This window comes from Plectropomus leopardus, chromosome 1, assembly GCF_026936395.1.
Source record: "Plectropomus leopardus strain MGB_pleo_1.0 chromosome 1, ASM2693639v1, whole genome shotgun sequence".
In the NCBI taxonomy this organism is placed as follows: domain Eukaryota; kingdom Metazoa; phylum Chordata; class Actinopteri; order Perciformes; family Serranidae; genus Plectropomus; species Plectropomus leopardus.
In genome coordinates this window covers 15,890,638-15,910,503 of record NC_142176.1, presented here as the reverse complement: position 1 = coordinate 15,910,503, position 19,866 = coordinate 15,890,638, and the positions used below count along the sequence as shown (strand labels likewise).

The 19,866-nt window shown below is 40.5% G+C and overlaps 2 protein-coding genes across 4 annotated transcripts in view; one reads left to right on the top strand and one right to left on the bottom strand.

The window, feature by feature from the left end:
* wdsub1 (WD repeat, sterile alpha motif and U-box domain containing 1) overlaps positions 1–2,567 on the top strand; it is a 46,914-nt gene extending 44,347 nt beyond the window's left edge. For all 3 annotated transcript variants that reach the window (XM_088076284.1, XM_088076275.1, XM_088076270.1), the window contains one exon: positions 1,348–2,567. In XM_088076284.1, coding sequence (XP_087932410.1) covers positions 1,348–1,517 — 170 coding nt within the window. In that variant the 3' untranslated portion in view covers positions 1,518–2,567. The remainder of the gene's footprint in view (positions 1–1,347) is intronic.
* The window catches only part of LOC121943951 (protein TANC1-like), a 46,152-nt gene continuing 28,618 nt past the window's right edge, over positions 2,333–19,866 (bottom strand). The window contains exons 15-29 of the mRNA XM_088076256.1: positions 19,607–19,710; positions 18,236–18,344; positions 17,700–17,822; positions 16,531–16,767; positions 15,048–15,257; positions 14,763–14,844; positions 13,260–13,393; positions 13,047–13,170; positions 8,953–9,128; positions 8,188–8,320; positions 7,756–7,785; positions 7,580–7,671; positions 6,471–6,617; positions 4,656–4,756; positions 2,333–4,489 (exon numbers count right to left, since the gene is read on the bottom strand). Coding sequence (XP_087932382.1) covers positions 3,151–4,489; positions 4,656–4,756; positions 6,471–6,617; positions 7,580–7,671; positions 7,756–7,785; positions 8,188–8,320; positions 8,953–9,128; positions 13,047–13,170; positions 13,260–13,393; positions 14,763–14,844; positions 15,048–15,257; positions 16,531–16,767; positions 17,700–17,822; positions 18,236–18,344; positions 19,607–19,710 — 3,141 coding nt within the window. The 3' untranslated portion in view covers positions 2,333–3,150. The remainder of the gene's footprint in view (positions 4,490–4,655; positions 4,757–6,470; positions 6,618–7,579; positions 7,672–7,755; positions 7,786–8,187; positions 8,321–8,952; positions 9,129–13,046; positions 13,171–13,259; positions 13,394–14,762; positions 14,845–15,047; positions 15,258–16,530; positions 16,768–17,699; positions 17,823–18,235; positions 18,345–19,606; positions 19,711–19,866) is intronic.

Sequence of the window (19,866 nt, the reverse complement as noted above, 5' to 3'; positions counted from 1 at the left end):
ATGGTGTTTTTGGCTGTTTTTGCAAAAGACTATACTGTGGTGTGTTTTTGCACACTATTTTATGCTATTTTGAGGTGTTTTCAGCTGTTTTTGGGACATGTCATATTTGGACATTTTTGCCATACTATAGCCTTGCCTTTTCGGTCATTTTTTCAACATGCTTCATGATGGTGTTTCTAGAGGTTTTTGCAAAAGACTATGCTATGTTGTGTTTTTGCACGCTATTTTATGGTGTTTTGAGGTGTTTTCAGCTGTTTTTGAGACGTGTCATATTTTGACATTTTTGCCATACTATAGCCTTGCCTTTTCAGTCATTTTGTCAACATGCTATAAAATGGTGTTTCTAGAGGTTTTTGCAAAAGACTATACTGTGGTGTGTTTTTGCACGCTATTTTATGCTATTTTGAGGTGTTTTCGGCTGTTTTTGAGACGTGTCATATTTTGACATTTTGCCATACTATAGCCTTGCCTTTTCTGTCATTTCTTCAACATGCTTCATTATGGTGTTTTGGGCTGTTTTTGCAAAAGACTATACTATGGTGTGTTTTTGCACACTATTTTATGCTAATTTTGGGGTGTTTTCAGCTGTTTTTGAGACGTGTCATATTTTGACATTTTTGCCATACTATAGCCTTGCTTTTTCGGTCATTCTGTCAACATGCTATAAAATGGTGTTTCTAGAGGTTTTTGCAAAAGACTATGCTATGGTGTGTTTTTGCACGCTGTTTTATGCTGTTTTGAGGTATTTTCAGCTGTTTTTGAGACGTGTCATATTTTGACATTTTTGCCATACTATAGCCTTGCCTTTTCCGTCATTTTTTCAACATGCTATAAAATGGTGTTTCTAGACGTTTTTGCAAAAGACTATGCTATGGTGTGTTTTTGCACGCTATTTTATGCTATTTTGAGGTGTTTTCAGCTGTTTTTGAGACGTGTCATATTTTGACATTTTTGCCATACTATAGCCTTGCCTTTTCCGTCATTTTTTCAACATGCCATTTCATGGAGGTTTTGGCCATTTTTCCAACATGCTATTTCATTGCATGTCATGGCACGCTATTTTATGCTTATGCTCATGCTCATTTTATGCTGTTGTGAGGTATTTTCAGCTTTTTTGGGGACATGTCATACTTTTTTAGCCATGCTATAGCCTTGTCTTTTCAGTCCGTTTTTCAACATCCTATAATTTGGTATTTTTGGCTTATTTGTCAATATTCTATGCTATGTCTCGGCACACTATTTTATGCAGTTTTCAGCAGTTTTTTTACACACTGCTTGTTTTAACACAGTTTACATACAATGATACAACAAGTATTATATCCCCGGACTGTGCACATTTCCCAACAGATGGATACTCATATGAAAGGGAGGCCATTGAGAGCTGGATCAACACTAAGAACCGCTCTAGCCCGATGACCAACCTCCCCTTACTGACCACTCTGCTCACCCCTAATCACACCCTGAAGATGGCTATTGGCCGCTGGAAGACCAGCCACCAGCAGCTGAAAGACCTCTGACCCACAGTGCCCTAAACAGTTTCTCAAAGGTAGAAAGACAAGACATTTCAGGTATAGGCAAATCTGTACACATGCCACAAATGAAACAAAAGCACTATTTTTCTGTTAGCATTACTTTGTAAAGCTGCAATTTTTTGGCCACTGTGGAGCAAAGGGGCAAAATTGCAGCAACAGCTCTAAAAGTTGTATTCCCTCAACAGTTGGTAGAGACCAAAAAGAGCTAAAGGAAATTCAATGTAGGACTTAAATTCACCACGCAGCCACAAACAAAAGTTCAATTGAATGTTAATGTTGATCAATAACTGTTATTTGTGCAAATTAGCAACTTTTGACTGACAACATCCACATAGCAACTTAAAACATATGTGGAAGCTGTTTGTGCTGCCCGTGAGTGGCCAAAAAATCAGCAGTTGCAGCTTTAAAGGAACAGGGACATTTTGATGCAATACCACAAGTGGCCACTGGGGAAAACTGGCTGCGAGTAAACCCTGAAGGCTGCCATCTTGTCATCTGGTATCTAGTTATTGTTATACATATGATGCATACACAGAGCTATGTGGAAACAAGGCATTACTTCCTTGTGCTACAGCTAACATCCAATTCTTAATGATATTGATGACATTAATGAAGACATTTTCTGTGATATTCAGAAATTGAAATGTCAACAATTTTATACATGTATTTTATTTTGTTTGCGCGATTAAATGTCAGTTTCTATGAGCTCAGTTGTACTGTGAAACCTTTTATCCATCCATACACACTCTGAAGCTTAAAACAATTTATGGATTATACTGTTAAAGAAGAAGATGTAGAAATGTGGTCCTCCATTAATATTTTATTATACCACAGTAATAATGTGGTAACATTCTGTAATCCATAGTATGACTGAAAGGGTGTATATGACAACTATGGACATACTGCAGTGTACGAAGTCTAAAGATTTTCTATCCATGACTGCTGCTCGTGTAAACACTTCCTCTCTCTCTGTCTAAATAAACACTCCATATGAATGTGCTCTGCTATGAAAAAATAAATAACATACTGTAAGTATTGAAGCAGTCAATTCAATATCTGATTATGCCAAGTTTCCAACAATGTCATGTACAGCTCCTTTTTTTTAAACCAAATGTACCAAGAATAAGAATCTCAAGCACACAAAGTAATTTCGTTTGAAGCCTGTAATGCTGACGGATAACCACTTACAGGGAAATATATAATCTGCAAATATAGTGTACACCGTACAAATATAAATGTTTTTTAAAAGACACTTGACGATAGAAATGGTCATATCCTGCAACTAGTAGCATGAGTTGTTTTTTTTTTTAAATATTCGTGCACAAAGCTTTCTCTGACTTCTATATTTGTTATAATAAATTAAAAGTTGAGACAATATACTACTTTTTTTAAAATCCCTACTTAAGGTATGTCTGGTTTTCTTGAATACACTAGTGTAGCTGTAGACATGTAAGCAAAAGCATAGTAGCCTGAGTTGAACACTGGTTCTAGATTGTAAATGCAGTGCAGCAGCATAAATCTACAAAACAGGCTCAGGGAAGGGAGCTGCTCTCCCACCAGCCTCCCTTGCTACCTTACGTGGGTATAGTTTGTTGAAAACAGCCTGTGCTTCGATAATTCAAACGTTGGACTCTATAAACGAGCGCTTGGGTTTGATGGGAGCCATGTGCAGAGCCGGGTTGTCTCTGGTTAGGCTCGCCTGTCTGTGTCTTCCTTCAGGGAAGCGTAGCTGGGAGGACGTGGTGCCTCTGGCCTCTCGCTGTTGGAGCCGCTCTCCAAACTCCCGGCTCTGCTGCTCCTGGAATGAAGCACGTTTGAACTCATTGTTCAACCCTTGAAACTCCATTACGGACATACTGAAACTCTCCGCCCCTCCTCCCTGCCCCTGGCGGCTCAGACCAGAGGTCTGCTGGCCCTGGACTCTCACCGATTTGTCCATTACTCCCATGAAGGGCCGCGGCTTAAGCTCTGGTTTTGTCTTGAAGCTACCGCTGCTCTTGATGGGGCACGGGGCGTCCGGCACCTGCTGCCTGCCGCCGTCTGACAGGTTCCCACTGGAGGCCTGACTGGAGCTGGAGCCTCTTGAGCCTGCTGTTCCTCCTCCACCACCACCACCCTCTCTTCGAACATCCATACCAGACCCCAGAGCGAGAGCCAGGCCGTCCAGAGCCACGGAGTGCGCGGAGAGTCTGTCCGAGCCCCTGGAGAAGCTGGAGGAGCGTGGCTGGTACATCTGGAGAGGCCCAGGCGGGGAAGAGCTGTTGGGCGACATGGGGTGAAAGAGCTCGGTGGGGCTGTGTCCAGAGTGTTCATTTGCTAACCCGTGGCCGATGTCGATACCCATCACGGGAGCAGGCCTCAGTGAAGTGGAGATATGTCTGCCTGGGAGAGGACTGGAGGGGCCGCACAGAGAGAGAGGCCTGCCCCCGACTCTGCTGCCTGACTGGAGGGAGTGGCAGTGGTGGTGAGTCCTGCTCAGTCCCTGGGTCTGCCTGTTGGCTGCATGAACAGGCTCGGGCAAGTCCACAAACAGCGGGTTCTGCACGTATTCCTCTTGAGGAAAACACGGCGACTGATCTCCTAAAGCAAAGGCCGCACCCCCAGGGAGAGTCCTGTTGGGAGCGTATGGATTCAGGGGCCAAAATTCAGGACTTTTCCCACACTGCAGACTCACCTCCTCACCTTCCTCCTTGTCTTCGTCTTTCTCTGCGTCAGTCTGCTCTGCGGGGACTTGCCTCTCCAGACTTCCCTGTGAATAGGCGTCTGCCTCCTCCTCTGTGGCTTGATGATGGTGGGTGTGAGGGTCCCTGTTGTAACCCTGCGCTGTGCTGTTGCTCAATGCCTTCTGATGATGTTTGCATTCCTCCTCTACCCGGACCAGCAGGCGCCGGATCTCCCGGTTGGACGGGGAGAGTCGTGCTGCTTCGTGGAGGTCTGCCAGCGCTGCAGCAAACTGCCTGGGGAGGACAGAGAGAAGGAACAAAGGAACTTTAAAAATACTTAATTTACAGAGCCACTGAGACATAGCTCTCGGAGAATTGCTGATTCTCACAAGAATGAATTTCCATTGAGCAAAATGATACTGCTTTTACAATATTATACTACACATATAATGAGTTCTACCTGCTACTCCTTTTTGCGCGTGCTCTGGCATAAAAGGCTTCGTAAGACCTGGGTTTGAGTTCCAGGGCTTTTGTTGCAAACTCCTCCGCTATGCCAAAATCCTGTTTTCAGACAGAAAAATGCATTTAGTATTTAAATTTAAACAGAAATATTTAAATATAAATTTGAATATACCATACTGTGCAAAAGTCTTTGACCACTTTGACCACTGAGGATCTATAATTATTTCCCAGTCTCTTTAAGATATAAAGAATACAGAGAACAAGAACAATGTATTAAAACACCAAAAAGTAAGAACAAAATGACTTTGTCAGACTGAGGTCAATAGTTAATGTGAAACATGGAATTATACAACCATAACAAAAGGTAGCTCAATCACTGTTGAGCTTTGGGCATGTTTTAAATGCACCTGGTGTAAATACACTAGGAAAGTAGTATTATAAATCCCATGTTGTCTGCCCAAGAGAGTTCAAGACATGTTAAGTGGAAACGGAGTCACACTAAATACATGCAACTTCACCCTGTTGAAGTTGTTTTATTCTGAAATATTTGCATTTTTGTTACTGTATACATATTTCCTGTATGTTTTGATTGTATTTTAGTTAACAGACGACTGAGAAAAATATTTATGATCATTGTTACCCTGCTAAATAAAGTTTAAGGTGACCTAAGACTTTTGCACAGTACTGTAAATATATTCTTAACTCAAAGTAACTGATGAGTTGTAAACCACAGACAGAATAATATGAACTGATTTAATGTGTTAAGTGTTTCTAATGACCCTGGCTTTGTTTATTTTCACTAACTGTCTATCTTCATCACACCAGATACAGAAGACAGCATAATAAAAAGCAAATTTCCACCCTGGTTGACAAAGACATTTTGTGTTCTAACGCAGCACAGAAACAAACCAACCCACTGCGTGATCAGCCCTGACTGCAAAGTGTTTGTTTTCGCAGACATAAAAAGAGTGTTTGTGTTTGCATCTTCATTATATGGATCTGAAGATCGAAGCCCGTTTAATGAAACAGAAGTCACGCTGCAATCATTTTTATTGACCAGGAGCAGAGAGAGAGGGGGAGATACAGACAGAGCTGCCTGTTGTTTTCTGCTCTCATCATCACTCTCTCAGGTGAATATTTAATGACACGAACACATTGTGATTCTGTCCTTGAGAGTGAGATCAAAATGGCAGCCTTGAATGTGGGATTGTGAACATTGCTGCTGAATGTTTAATGATGGTATCATGTAGTCTCTCTACCGACCCTCACTGCCTGCATTCTGATATAATATGTTGATTTAGCCGGCCCACTCGCACATCCACTGTAAATAACCCCCTGTTGAGACACAGAGAAAAGAGAGTGCGCTCGGTCTGCCAGGGAGAGTGACCTTATCACATCACATTATCTGCTCCATTATTCATCGGCCACAGTGACCCTAAGGATGGCATTTTTACACAGTCTGTTAGGACGTCTGTCATCACCAGGGTGGGTTCCAAAGCTGGCTGCCGGCCACGTACATCTATCTCAACACTAACAGCACACAGTTATTCATTATGTCACCACCTGCTTCCAGGTCTTACACGTACATTCTGTTTACTGCAGAGACTTGAAATTAGATCTGAAAAGCAGAGATATTTTTACAGTGAGCTATACTGGTGCTGACATTATCTTTTTATGTTTATTCGGATAAATTATATATCTTGAGGAACCATCGACTTTGCCGTGCCAGCCCTCCTGCCATCCCTCTCAGCGTCTAATAAACCTGCTGGTGCTAAATAGTGCATGAGCAGTTTGTTACAGCTATGGGCCTTACATTGGTTTTCCTGCGGCAGCGGGAGAGGTTTAGATAGAGGGAGACCCGCAGGTCTTTGAGTCCTTTCAGCTCCTCTCCTTGCCCCTCACGAGGTAGCTTCCTCAGGGCGTACTGATAACGCTGGCCTGCCTCCTTCATGCGTCCTTTCTGAAAAACACACAGGAGAAAAGGGAGTAAGAAACAGACAAAGAGGAGAAAAGAAAAGACAATTAATGGAAAGCCTAGAAAAGTCAGGGTATTTCACAATCACATTTTCCAGGCCTTGAAAAGTCATGAACAAGTAAAAGTCAATGAAAGTTTTGGATAATTTACAGAAATGTGTTGTGTGTAAAAAATTAAATTACATTAATGTAACATGTAACAAGTTTATATTTTCTGTAGCTGACGAGGTAATGTAGCTTTTAGATGCGTCGATGTGCAGCAACGTTTTTGTTTTGTTTATTTGTTCACCATGTACGTTTTTTCAATGTCTCTGCATCTGAGTTCCATTTCTCCTGTCATTTATGCCCATTAGGCATGCCAAAATATTTTTAACACATTTGGCTGAGGTGAGGGGGTATAAAACTTTAAATGGCTGTATTTTGTATTTATTTTACCAGCGATTTTTAAAGAAAACTTGTTTTAAATAATTTTTGGGGGCAATTTAAAAAAAACAAAAATTTTTTTGATTAATACTGAGACAGTTTTGGAAGGGATGTTATTTTTTTCTTTAAAAACTTTTGGCAAATCTTTTTTTTGGGGGGCTTTTTTAAAATTTTTATAGAAAACTTAAAAGTTTGGGGGCCTTCATTTAATTTTTGGAAGGAATGTTTTCTCTAAAAATTGCCAAAATGATATCATTTATCACAGCCAGAAACTATAAGAACAGAAATTATTGTTGGATTGTCAAATTTTTGACTGTTCTTGAACACATCATGTGGGATGCTGAAATTATGTTTGAATAGAGTTTGAATCTTATATGTTTGAAAATCGCTGGGCAAGTGGGACGAGAAAAAGTTAAATATTTTTGGTCCTTGAAAAGTCATGAAAAAGTTTTGGAATTTTTGAAAAGACAATGTGTAGGATCCCTGTTAAAAAAGGCTCATAACTCATACTTAACCAAAACAGACCTTGTAAAGCATGTTCCCCTCCTCCATCAGCTTCTGCAGCAGGATGAGGAGAATGTCTGGCTTTGAGGAAGCCATAGCCCACGTAGCATGACCTGATGGAGGGGTACAAATATTTATCTTTCTATTATATGTCTTGCCTTGTCTCTTTTACTTTATGTCTTACATAAATCTTGTACCTGATCGATCATGTGGAGCCGTCCTGTAGCCTTTTGGTTGATGAAGGTGAGCGACCGAGGATGGAGAAAAGAGAGAGGTGAAGAGAGAGTTAGAGAAGTAAAACTGCAGCTGCTGCAGAATTAAGGGCAACAATATACTGGATGGAAATATAAAGTGATAAAAATGCAGAGCATGCAGATGCAGAAATATAACACATAATGCAAATCAATGTGAGACTTCATTGATTGAAATTAGATACAAATATGAATAAACTGACTTTAGCTCAAGAGGTGTTAAACTTTATGCTCATTTGAAAGGCTGCACTGCAATTACAGGAGCTGTTTAACTGTGTCGAATAACATTAATGGTTTCTGGAGCGTTTTCTCTTGACTATGAAATTCCTAGACTCGGGATTTACTGCAGGGCTGTTATGGTAAATGAGGTGTTTATACCTATCTTGGATCCTTTCTTGAGCAGCGAGGCCACCAGGGCCGGGTTCTGGCAGCCAGCCGTCCGGTCTGACCCTCTGCTGCTGCTGTTATCGGCTCTCTCCAGTACCGCTCCATGTTCCACTAGGCAGTGCACCTGGTCATGCATGAAATATAAACATTTTATATTTATATTAAAGATTACAGCAATGATTGGTAGATATTTTAGTAATTTGGTTGATTACACACACTATGCCTCACTACATTAGCAGACAATGCTGCCTGCCCCATTATTTTCTTATGCTTTTTAAAAATCTTGGTTATCTGATAACTTTAATTACACTCCTGCTGGTCAATAAATTACATGACATGGAGTTAAAAATGCTTGGATTAAAGGTTGTTTTTTTTTTTTTTACTGAAAGTGATCTGTGAGAGTAAATGAATGTCCTGTGTTGCAGAGGAAATTATTATCATCATTATTGAAGTAATTATCTAATTTGTCTAAAATAGCTGTGTTGCTATGAGTGTAGACCGGCATTTATTGTAATATACTGCTTAATATCACAATCATAGTGTTTTCCAACTTATTGTCTTCCAAATCAAGGTCAGTTAACTGCATCGCAACTGCAGGGTGAAAAGAAAATGTATCTTTTTAATTAGTAAAATTTACAATTAAATGCAAATAAAAGTATATATAAGAGTGTTTAAGAGTATTTATAAGAGTTATTCAAGTCTGCAAAAGTTTCTATTATCATTATATTGTCATTTAAACAACAGCATGAAACCCACAATCTCAGCATCCCCGTTAAGTGCAGCGAGGTCCAGAGGAGTCCGTCCCTGTCTGTCTGGGTGGTTCAGGTCTGCACCTGCCTCCGCCAGAAGCTGCACCACACCTTTCTGCCCCTTCATACAGGCCCAGCTAAGTGCAGTCAGCCCCTCCTGATCAGTCGAGGACAGAGAGGCACCTGGGACCACAAAAAAAGCAAATATTGTTCTGCAATTTTTATACATTAAGCACACATGTTAAAGACTGAGTGTGGGGGATTTAGGTGGATATATTGGCAGAAGAGGAATAAAATTAGGGTCCAAGCACTGACCTGTGTCTCCTTATCTCCTGGATATTCATATACTGAATACTGATTTTTTTCCTTCCAAGAACTTGGAAGGTGGATCAAGTCTCATCTGAGACAGTTGATGTTTGACTTTTATGGCATAACTGAAATCAAATATCGGCTTATATATCAGCAGAGCAGACAGATATAAGTCATCGATGACATACCTTGCAACAAACACTTAAAACTGTTAAAACACACACAGTTGTCTCCTTGTCTCTGGAATTTTCATGTACTGAATACTAATTTTCCCTGCCAAGAACTTAGTTGATTATTGGCCTGACTCGTATATCAGTCAAGTTTTCGACAGACGTCACTGCCGATACTGAATTTTGCATTTCAACACCATATGATCCTTATATCAGCAGAGCAGACAGATATATCAGCCGATAATAATAATATTTTTGCCATTAAAATATAATTTGGCTGTAGATTCATACAGTTTAGACACTGATTGTGATATTGCAGAAGAAATTAAGACACATAAAGTTGAATGAAATTCTGTTTTGGTCGATAAATCAGGTGAAGTGGTCCCGAAACAGGTAAAACCAGTATCGGTATATGCGTCTGTGGAAATCAAGGAATATCGGCCTGACTCATATATCAGTCCAGTTTTCAACAGACATCACTGCCGATACTGAATTTTGCGTTTTTATCACCATATGACAAATATATCAGCCAATATTTTATTTATACACTCATCCTCTACCTCCACTCAACTTCCTGTCTCCCAACTCAACTTCCTGTCTCTCAACTTAACTTGTTGTAACTTGACAGACTTTCCTGTCTCTTAACCTAACTTCTTATCTTTCCCCCAACTTCCTGTTTCTTGACTGTCCTTCCTGTCTCTCAGCCAAGCTTCATATATTCGACGTTCTGTTTAGCTTTATGGTTGCTTTGGGTTTAGGTCAGTCTTCAAAATTCACTTTCCCCACATCAAACTTGAACCACCAACCTCAGGCACACTAACCACCTGATTTATCCACTGAGCTATACCTGTGGACACTTCAACTGTTTTCAACATTCCCTTTAACTCAGTATTGGTAGTGACGTCTGTCAAAAACTCAACTGATATATGAGTCAGGCCAATAATCAACTAAGTTATTGGAAGGGAAAATTCAGTATCTGAAAATCCAAAGGACAATTGTGTGTTTTTGATGTTCCCTTTAGCTCTGTGCTAAATCAGCAACTTTCAAAAGTCACTTGTCCCAGATAAGACTTGAACCACTAACATCAGGTACATTAACCACTTTAGTTACCCATGGAGCCAAACCTCCAGACACACTGCATATTTTCGACATTCCCTTTAGCTCAGCATTGGCAGTGACGTCTGTCAAAAACTTGACTGATATATAAGTCAGGCTGTTAATCAAGTTCTTAGCAGGGAAAAGTAGTAGTCAATATTCAGTATATGATAATTCAAGAGACAAGGATACGATTGTGTGTTTTTTAACTGATAGTGTTCATTGCAAGGTACTACATCGATGACTTGTATCAGCAGAGCAGACAGATATATCAGTCAATATTTTATTTTTTTCTGCCAAAAAAGTCAAATGTCACCTGTCACCAGATAAGACTTGAACCAGCAATCTCAGGCACACTAACCACCTGATTTACCCACTGAACCAAACCTCCTGACACTTTACATGTTTTCAACATTCTGTTGAACTTGAACCTGCAATCTCATGGTTTATGAGTAAGCATTTTCACAAGCCGATTTACTGCATCTGACACTTCTCCTGTGTTTTACCTTGAACAAACCTCTTTGCTTTGGACAACTGAATTCACCTGTCCTGGGTGAGGTTTGAACTAATGAACTCATAGTCTCCTGACAAGCCCTCTTACCAACCAAGCTAAACCTTCAGACATTTCATCTGTGTTTACGTTGCGGTTCAGACTCTTCTCTTGGAAGCATCCTGTAAAACTTATCTGCCCTGGATAACGTTCAGACTCAGCATTCCAAATAGGCTTTTTGTTTAAATGTTAATTAATTTACATGAAATTTTCATGGTTTGGTCTAAAAATGACGACCACTAAAATGACAGGGAATTTATGTGCCTTTCAGCGCCATCTAGTGGGCACTGGAAGTACTAAATCATGTGAAATATCTCATTCCAGGGTCCAAACTCTCTGCATGCATTACCCAACTTTCACAGAAATGAATGGCCGGGAGGTGCAAGGTCCCTTTCATCGCTGCTTGCAGCTTTAATTTATGTATGTTTTCTTTAGTGCAACGTTTTCCAAACCTCTCCTTCAGTACTGCTAGCCCTGCATGTTTTAGATCTCTCCCTGCTGCAACACAGCTGATTGAAATCATCAGCTTGTCATCAAACAGCTTCAGGAGCTCATTATGATTTGATCATTTGAATCAGCTACACTGGAGCAGGGAGACGTCTAATGCATGCAGGACGAGTGGTACTCTGGGAGAGGTTTAGGAAACGCTGCTTTAGTGTATAATCACCTGAAAATAAGAGTTGTTGTTTCTTTAGAATGAGACATTTATATCTACATAAGGACTGGGTCCTCATATATAGAGTCTACCGTGTTGCACCACCACCGTTTCTGCAGTAACCCAGAACAGATAAACCAAACACTGATTCTAGATAGGGTCTGTTGTGTTATCGCAATTTCCTGTCAGCCAGAATCAGAATCAAACTGAGGTTTTATTGCCAAGTACATTTACATATACAAGAAATTTGACTTGGTGTTTTGGTGCAAAACAATTAACATAAAGAAAGAATAAAAATAATAAATTTAAATAGAATAAGACATTTAAAAAAATGTAGAAGTAATGAAAAACAAAATGAAAAAATAGAATAGAAAGAACACAAAATGTAAGTACAAAATGATGCACTGTAGTAAGCAGTCCCTCCATGGCAAGTAGTATAAGAAAAGGCTTTTTTCATAATAAACTGCTTTATTCACGGTTTCTACTGGTTTAAATCACTGGTGTGTTTGTCCAGGGAGGAAGAGACCTCTGAGGCGAACCCAGCTCCTGGTAAAAACCCTCTGAACGTCTGGATCTTAAGTCATCAGAGAGAAACGATGAGTACACATTAGCAGGTCATAATGAGGAGTTGGAAGTATGTTTTCAAAAACCGTCAGAAAAAAATCATAGTAAAGTATGTCATCCAAAATTATGAAAAAAGTCAATATAGTATGTCGTCAAAAATCATGAAAAAACGTCAAAGTATAGTTTTTTGTCAAAAATCATTAAAGGAAGTCATAATATAGTATGTTGGTGAAAAGCTTGGAAAAAAATCATAGTATCATCAAAATTCCTGAGTCAAAAAGTCATAGCATAGTATGTCTTTAAATATCATGGAAAAAGGCATGGTACTATATGTTATGTTGTCAAAATTGATTTTTAACCTAAATTGCTTTATTCAGTATTTTTACGGGTTCAAATCACAGAATCTGTTTTTGAGAGGACGAGACCTCTGCGCATAATTCAGTTCTCTGTAAAAACCTAAGCAAACCAAACGGTAAACACACATTTGCAGGTGCTAGCCGTCTGCAATGAGCCAAATCACACTGGAGAAACAGATTGTAACTTGAAATTGCTTTATTCATTGTTTTTATCGGGTTTATCATCTAATCTGTATGTTTTGAAAGAAAGAGACATCTGCGGATAATTAAACTCCTGGTTACAAACCACGCTTAGCACATGAAGTTTCAGTTTGTTGATATTTGCAATCCTCACCACTAGATGCCACTAAATCCCACACTCTGCTCCTAAAAGATATTAGTTTGGAAATTGGGGAGTCTCACCCTTTGACAGCAGGAGTTCGACAGTGGTCATGTGGCCCTCAGAGGCAGCCAAAATCAGTGCAGTGCGACCCAGCTTCTCGCTGACATTGATGTCAATGTCTTGCTTTAGCAGCAACTCTGCAACCTGGAGAAAGAAGGAAAAATATTCATTAAAAAAAGATAGAACTGGTTACATGAAGAACACTTTGTTCCAGACGCCAGATTCTTGCTCACCTGTGTGTGTCCATGTTTGGCGGCACTGAGCAGCGGGACCATGCCCCTGCGGTTGGCTATCTCCAGCCCTGCCCCCCTCTCCAGGAGGAATGCACACACCTCTACTCTCCCTCTTCCTGCTGCCGCGCTCAGCACTGACAGACAGAGGGTCGGCACAGAGATGAGACGACGAGGCGTAGAAGAATATGTAATTGACACATTCAGGAGAGAGGTAGAGGCAGGAGTGAGAGACAGAGAAAAACAAGGTTTGTCATTTCCATAATCTGTTTGATTCGAACACAGGTGTTGTATTCTCTGTTTCTAAACAAATCTAGACATCTGACAAGTACTAGAGATCAAAATTACTCAAAGACAGCTTCACTTTCTCAGTTTCTTTTCTTCAACAACAAATGGAAACAAAATATCCAACCTAAACTCTACACACTAGATAAACTTGCATCCTCCTTAACCAGTCATTTGAGTAACTTTGACAAACGATGAGCGTTATTTATTTTTTTATTTTTTTGTCAGTGCTGCGGTTAATTGAGCAGCCAGGGAAAGAGGCAAGTACCCCCCAAGTAAACTTGATAAATGACATCATGTTTCATGTGACCTCATGCTTCAATGAGCAAATCGATGGTATATTACCGTCTTCAAAGAGAAGTTATCGTCACATACAGGACAAAGAAAAAACAAAAACTGTTTAGTTGTTTGAGGTGACTTTGTGCAGCTGTACAAAATAGTAACAGGGTTAGTGAGGTTTTAAATGTGCAAACTGTATCAGCAAAAATTCGATTCTTTTTAAAGGGAATATTCAAAAGCTGTGATACACACACTAATGTCTTAGGTAATTACAAGCCCTAAAGAAGTATAAATCAGACCTGTCTCCTTGACTGATTATTTTATCTGTGCAAATTGACTTTAATCTGATTATCCTAACATTAAACAGACATAAAACAAAGCATGGGCACTGTACATGCAAAGGTGAATGTTTCAGAGGGTGTTTCATGCTCTCACTTTTTCTCTCTCAGCACTGGAGGGGACTGTGTAATAGAATTACACTCTAATGGTGCTGTAGGCAGAGATGCAGGCTTTAGCTGACATGCTTTCAGGAAATGAACCTAACAGAATTCTGCAGGCTGCACTATTACATTTGCGATAGAGGTAAAAGTATTATAATGCTTTTTAGATGCTACAAATGTGGCTGGACGAGATGTTCTGTGTGATAAATGTGATGCCAAAAACAAAAACATTTTACAATCAAATCAAATATTTGACATCAACAAGACCATCCTAAATTTGTAATGGTGAAATGAGTAAGAGGGGCGCTGGTACTCCTGCACCTCCAATCACAGAGCTCACTGTCAATCTGTATTCAGGTAAATTAGCTGTTTAGTATTGAGTCATTGCCCTGGATGTTAGTGTGCCTAAAATGCACCCTGAAAGCCCCTGAGTGTAGATCCACACTGATGGACAGAAAGAGGTGAGAAATCTAAATTTATCCGACTGATAGGAGAAACGCACCCGTTTCTCCCCAGAGAGAGTCGTGAGCGTCCATCTGCACTGCCAGCTGTTCATCTTTCAAGTCCAGCAAGCTCTTCACCACCTGCAGGAAAAGACAGTTTTACAGTTCTCTGCAGCACTCTCTTGCTGTGCAGAAAGAAAACCAAAAGCACTCACAGACCTTGACCACAGCCAAGCACATCTAATAAATCGTCTACGTCCAGCAAGGACAGGCAGCATGCTCTACATAACAAAAATGAATTTCAGCAGAGTGTTTTGTCATGAGGACCTTGAACTGAAACGTACCTGTGTGTGTCCCACGCTGGCTGCAGCTGTGACTGCCTGCTGTGCTGCCTGTGTTTTCCCAGTCATGGTGTCATTGCTGTGGTGCTGCTGCGGGTCAGTGGGGATCTCTGTTCCCCAATCCTGGCCCAGCAAGATGTTGATGATCTCTGCATGGCCCTTCAGCCCAGCATGCACCAGCGCACACTGGCCACTCTTATCAGCGTGGCCCACCTGGCATAAAGGGGGTACACAGAAGGACTTACGACACTGGTCCTGGCTGGCCGGTGCCTGTAGTACGGTGGCCTAGATCAGGCCTGTTTATGTCATCCGTCTCCCAGAATAGATCCTGAAACTGTGGTGAATGTAAAACCAGGGCTGTTCAGGATACCACTGGTGTAAAGGTGCTCTGAATCGCTTACTCTTTCTTGTTACTATCAGTATGTACTGCAGCTGCCCTTAAAAAGTACGTACTATTGCATATGAGTTTATACAATTAGGACATATTACTTTGTAAAAATGGTGCGTCTGGAACTTGAACCTCTTCTGTCGCAGTCTGTAGCGCAAAATTTGAAGTAAAAAGAAAAAGTATGGAGCAGATCTTAAAGTTGTAACTTAACTTTTATATCTTGGAGAAATGACAAAACGCCATTTGTTGAGTTTGCCAGAGATGGAGATCAACTCGTAGAGCTCTGGTGTTGTAACTTTGCAATGTATGTAGTTTTAACTTTGAAACCTGGACGAATTGGCTTGATTTTGGTTTAAAAACATGAAAAAAAGGCAATGAGAAACTTAAGGAGAAACGACATAGAAATGAGTAAATAGTGCAAGAAAATAACCAGAAAATTTGAAAAAACGAAATGATATAGGTAAACAGAAATATATACATATGATTATCATATATATATATATAGTTCTATGGACATTTTTCCCTAGATTTTGAAAAAAAAATTCTAAATCTACTAATTTCTTGCAATTTTTGGGACGTTTCTTGCCAAAATGCTCAGGGTTCAAAGGTTTACTTATATTTACTTTAAATATTTATTTACTTTACTGAATACTTTTGAAAGGTGTTGGAATGCAGCATGAGAAAAGTGACATTTATCCAGGTTTCTCAGGGTTAAGTTACAACTGCATACATTGTAGTTTGTGATTGATTGACTGATTGATTGATTATAGTCCTTGCGATGTTTGTCAGCTGTCAGGAAACTGTCATCTGTCTGCAGCTCAGTCGGGGTGTTGTATCTTCCACAAGGATTGTGGGTCAGAATAGCCAGAAAAGCATGCTGGCTTGCAAACTGCAAAATGCCAATGGATGCAGTTGAACATCCTGGTATTTTTGGCATACTGCATTTGACATACTAAATCTTTTTATGGCATGCTAAATAGTATAGTGGTTCAGGTACTGTCTCAGACTGAAGTTTGCTTTATGTATGAAAATTGCACTGGTCAGTCCCACCGAACCCACATTTGCCTCTCGTCCTATTTACACAGAAGTGACACTGACCTTGGCCCCTTTCTTGCAAAGCAGGCTGACAATGTCCACATGTCCTGCGGCGACAGCCAGGCAGAGAGGCGTCATGCCGTTGTCGGTGCTTCCATCTACAGGAGCGCCCATTTCAAGCAGCAGAGCCACCATCTCCAAGTGCCCCAGGTGGGCGTGGACGGCCAGAATGGGGGCATGTCCTACCACCTCTGTACACCAGGTCACACTGGCGCCACCTAGCATCAACAGACGACTCACCTGCAGGATGAAAAAAAATACTATTTGCATAGCATATAAGCATATTAGCATATTACACATACTAGCAAACTACGATGCTAACAACATGATTGACTTTTGGCAGCACACGAATGGACAGCGGGTTCCCGGGTGTCCGCAGTTTGTTAAACCCATCCACCCTTCCTCCCACTGATGTGAATATTCTAGCCCTTTATTCTATGGTACTCTATGGGTGTCAAAACTTGCTGCTGCCTGGTGCTTATCATACCCCCACTAAGTATGCGTCTGTGCAGCTGTGACTGCTGCTGAGGTCCACTGACAAAGCCAGTATTTGATAAGTTGGAAGTGAGACCAGGCTGCTAGTACTTGCAACATCAACACACCAAGGTCGCCGCTTTCCCAGGCTTAGGGTAAGGGCCCCCAAGGCTTAGTGATAGGGCAAAGAGGTAGTGTTCTGGGCTTGTACTAGCAAATCTCTGATATTCTCTCTCTAAGTGGTAAATTTATGAGAAAAAAACCAAACATACTGCCAGAAAGTGACGTAGTATAAAGAGCAAGACAGTTGATGAAGGGAGTAAGAAGTGGTGACTAAATGATTCAGGCACAGGATTCAGACAAAGGAGACTGGAGTTTGAGCCCCCTTGAGTCAACGTTTATTTGTTATTTGTAGACGCAGTTGACTTATTATGTTCAGTTTTGAAGATGTATTGAGCTGCTGAAAGTACACTATATACATAAACTTAAGCAGAATAGAAATATTGACCCTTTTGTGTTAGGATTACTGCCATATTTCAACATTGCTATGACACCCAGGAATATATACACCTGGGTGCAAACAACATTATTTGCTACGGACACTAATAGGGTCTGCCAAAACAAATATCAGTATATCTTTGTAAATAAGATATATTTGGGTGTATGAGTATTTTTTTAATCAGGAGCACGTGTGTCACCTTGATGTTCGGTGTATAGAGGTTCCTCAGGGAGGCCAGCGCAGCGGACAGACTGTCTGTGCTGCAGTTCACCCACATTGCCTGAAGAACGCTGGAGGACACACCTGTCTTCTTGCTCAGACCCTGTAAGTGTGCAAAAGAGTCACAGATAGATAAGAAGAGATAGCAAGAGAGACGGAGGAAGAGATTAAGCTTGCTCAGATGAGATCTGTGGTGCAGAATTTGAATTGTTTCCCTGGAGTAATGCAGTATGTGCAGAGTGCAAGCTATGCATGCAAACAGTAAAATATCTACTGTACCACAGGCACTTTATGGGTCTTAGCAGTGCTAATGTGTGTGGGTGATGGTAGGGACAGAGGTTCACTGTTATTTGAGAGTGTCTTACTGTGTTTCTATGCAATAATATACTTTAAAGTGCAGGATTTTGTTCACATGAAGCCTTCGGAGATTTAAATGATTCAGGAGACTTGAGCAGTACATTCAGTTTCAGTCAAAAACCCAGCAAGTTTTATACATAGTTTCACAGTTCCTGTTACCTTGAATATGTGAGCCTTGAGGATGTGGTGCCCCAGTTCCATAGTTTGCTGCCGGTTCAGCTTGCCCTCCTGTCTGGAGAACATAAAGGCCAGGAGAGCATGTCCACTCCTATAGAAATGTGAATAGAGTTTCTTTAACAGAAATGGCCCAAGTTCTACTCCAGTATAAAAATGTCTTTTCTGACAAGAATGTACATACTACTTTCTTGGAGAATTCACAACTGAGTTAGAGTGAATGCAGGAAAACGTCAGTATTTTCCAACTTGAACAGTTCTTTCACATGTTTTTGTGTCTTAGTGGCTACTAAAGACAACAATTTTCTAAAATTGGTCTAGCACTAAGAGAGATCGCTGTAGCTGGAGCTGTAGCTGCAGCTGGAGCTGTAGCTGCAGCTGCAAAGCAGGCTGCAATGTATTCCCTGAGGGCAATTTTGCACTGTCAATGTACAGCCACTAACTGTGGCTATTTTTCCCATTGACAAGTTCACATTATTATTAGAAGTGTTTGACAACATTATAATTATATATGTCGCTGGTACGTATGTTATTGCGACCAAGTCTCACTCAAGGAGAAGTCTCGTTCTGAAATCTTGCAAGAGTGACTTTTTGCAGGAAAAATAATGGTGGAAACATTAGTGAGATTTGGAGAGAGGAGTGCCAGTAAGAGTTTGTTGTGTTGTTAATATTTGGATGTGACGGTGGATGTGGAGGAGTGAGGGGTGGATCTGACTCATACACTGTAGGTACGCCTCGCAGACAGCCTGTCTCTCAAAGCGGCCCCACCCTTAAATATGCATAACTTTAAGACTTTTAAAGCCGATGGGTTAAATAAAACTTCAGTACACGTACAGTTGTCATGATTGTTGAAATTAGAGACCAAAAATATATATATATTTTTTGTTCCAGGCTCTAAACATGTTTATTTCTGCTGTAAAGTTAGGCATTTTAACATAGGTGTCTATGTCTAAGGTCTTCTTAAACCAGCCTCAAGTGGCCATTCATGAAACTACAGTTTTTGGCACTACTGCATTGGCAGACCTGATGCGGGAAAGGTAAGGAAAAACATTTAATTTCTCTGTAAGGTATTTTCCTAAATGTTATCAGACACCTGTTATACCTATCTGAGCATGTCAGTGGCAAAGCAACTACTTTTTAAGACATAAATTGACAATGCACAATTGCCCTTAGGGATTACACTGCAGCCTGTTTCGCCACTGTGACTGAAGCGGTCTCTCTCAATACCAGTTTCAAAACCTGCTGTTGCCATTAGTCACTTAGAAATAAAACATGGGAAAATAGGGTTCAGGATAAAAAATACTGATGTTTCTCTTTAATAATCTTGTGCTGTATGATGTTTGACTTTCTGTCTCACCTCGGGTCACACAGAAAGTCACTGCTCTCTCCATCTGCTCTCCAAACCAACCACTCTCTGAAGGAGGGATGACACAGCATCCGTGTGCCATCCCTGCGTCTCACCTAAAGACACAAATTGGAAAGAACATTTCTTAAAATGTAAAGGCACAGTTAATTTACAAGATTGGTTGTCCCTTATTCTCCATTCATTTACTGTGAGTCCTTTAGATAAAGACTGCCTCTAAATTCCAAACTGTAAGTGAAAATTATGAACTTCAT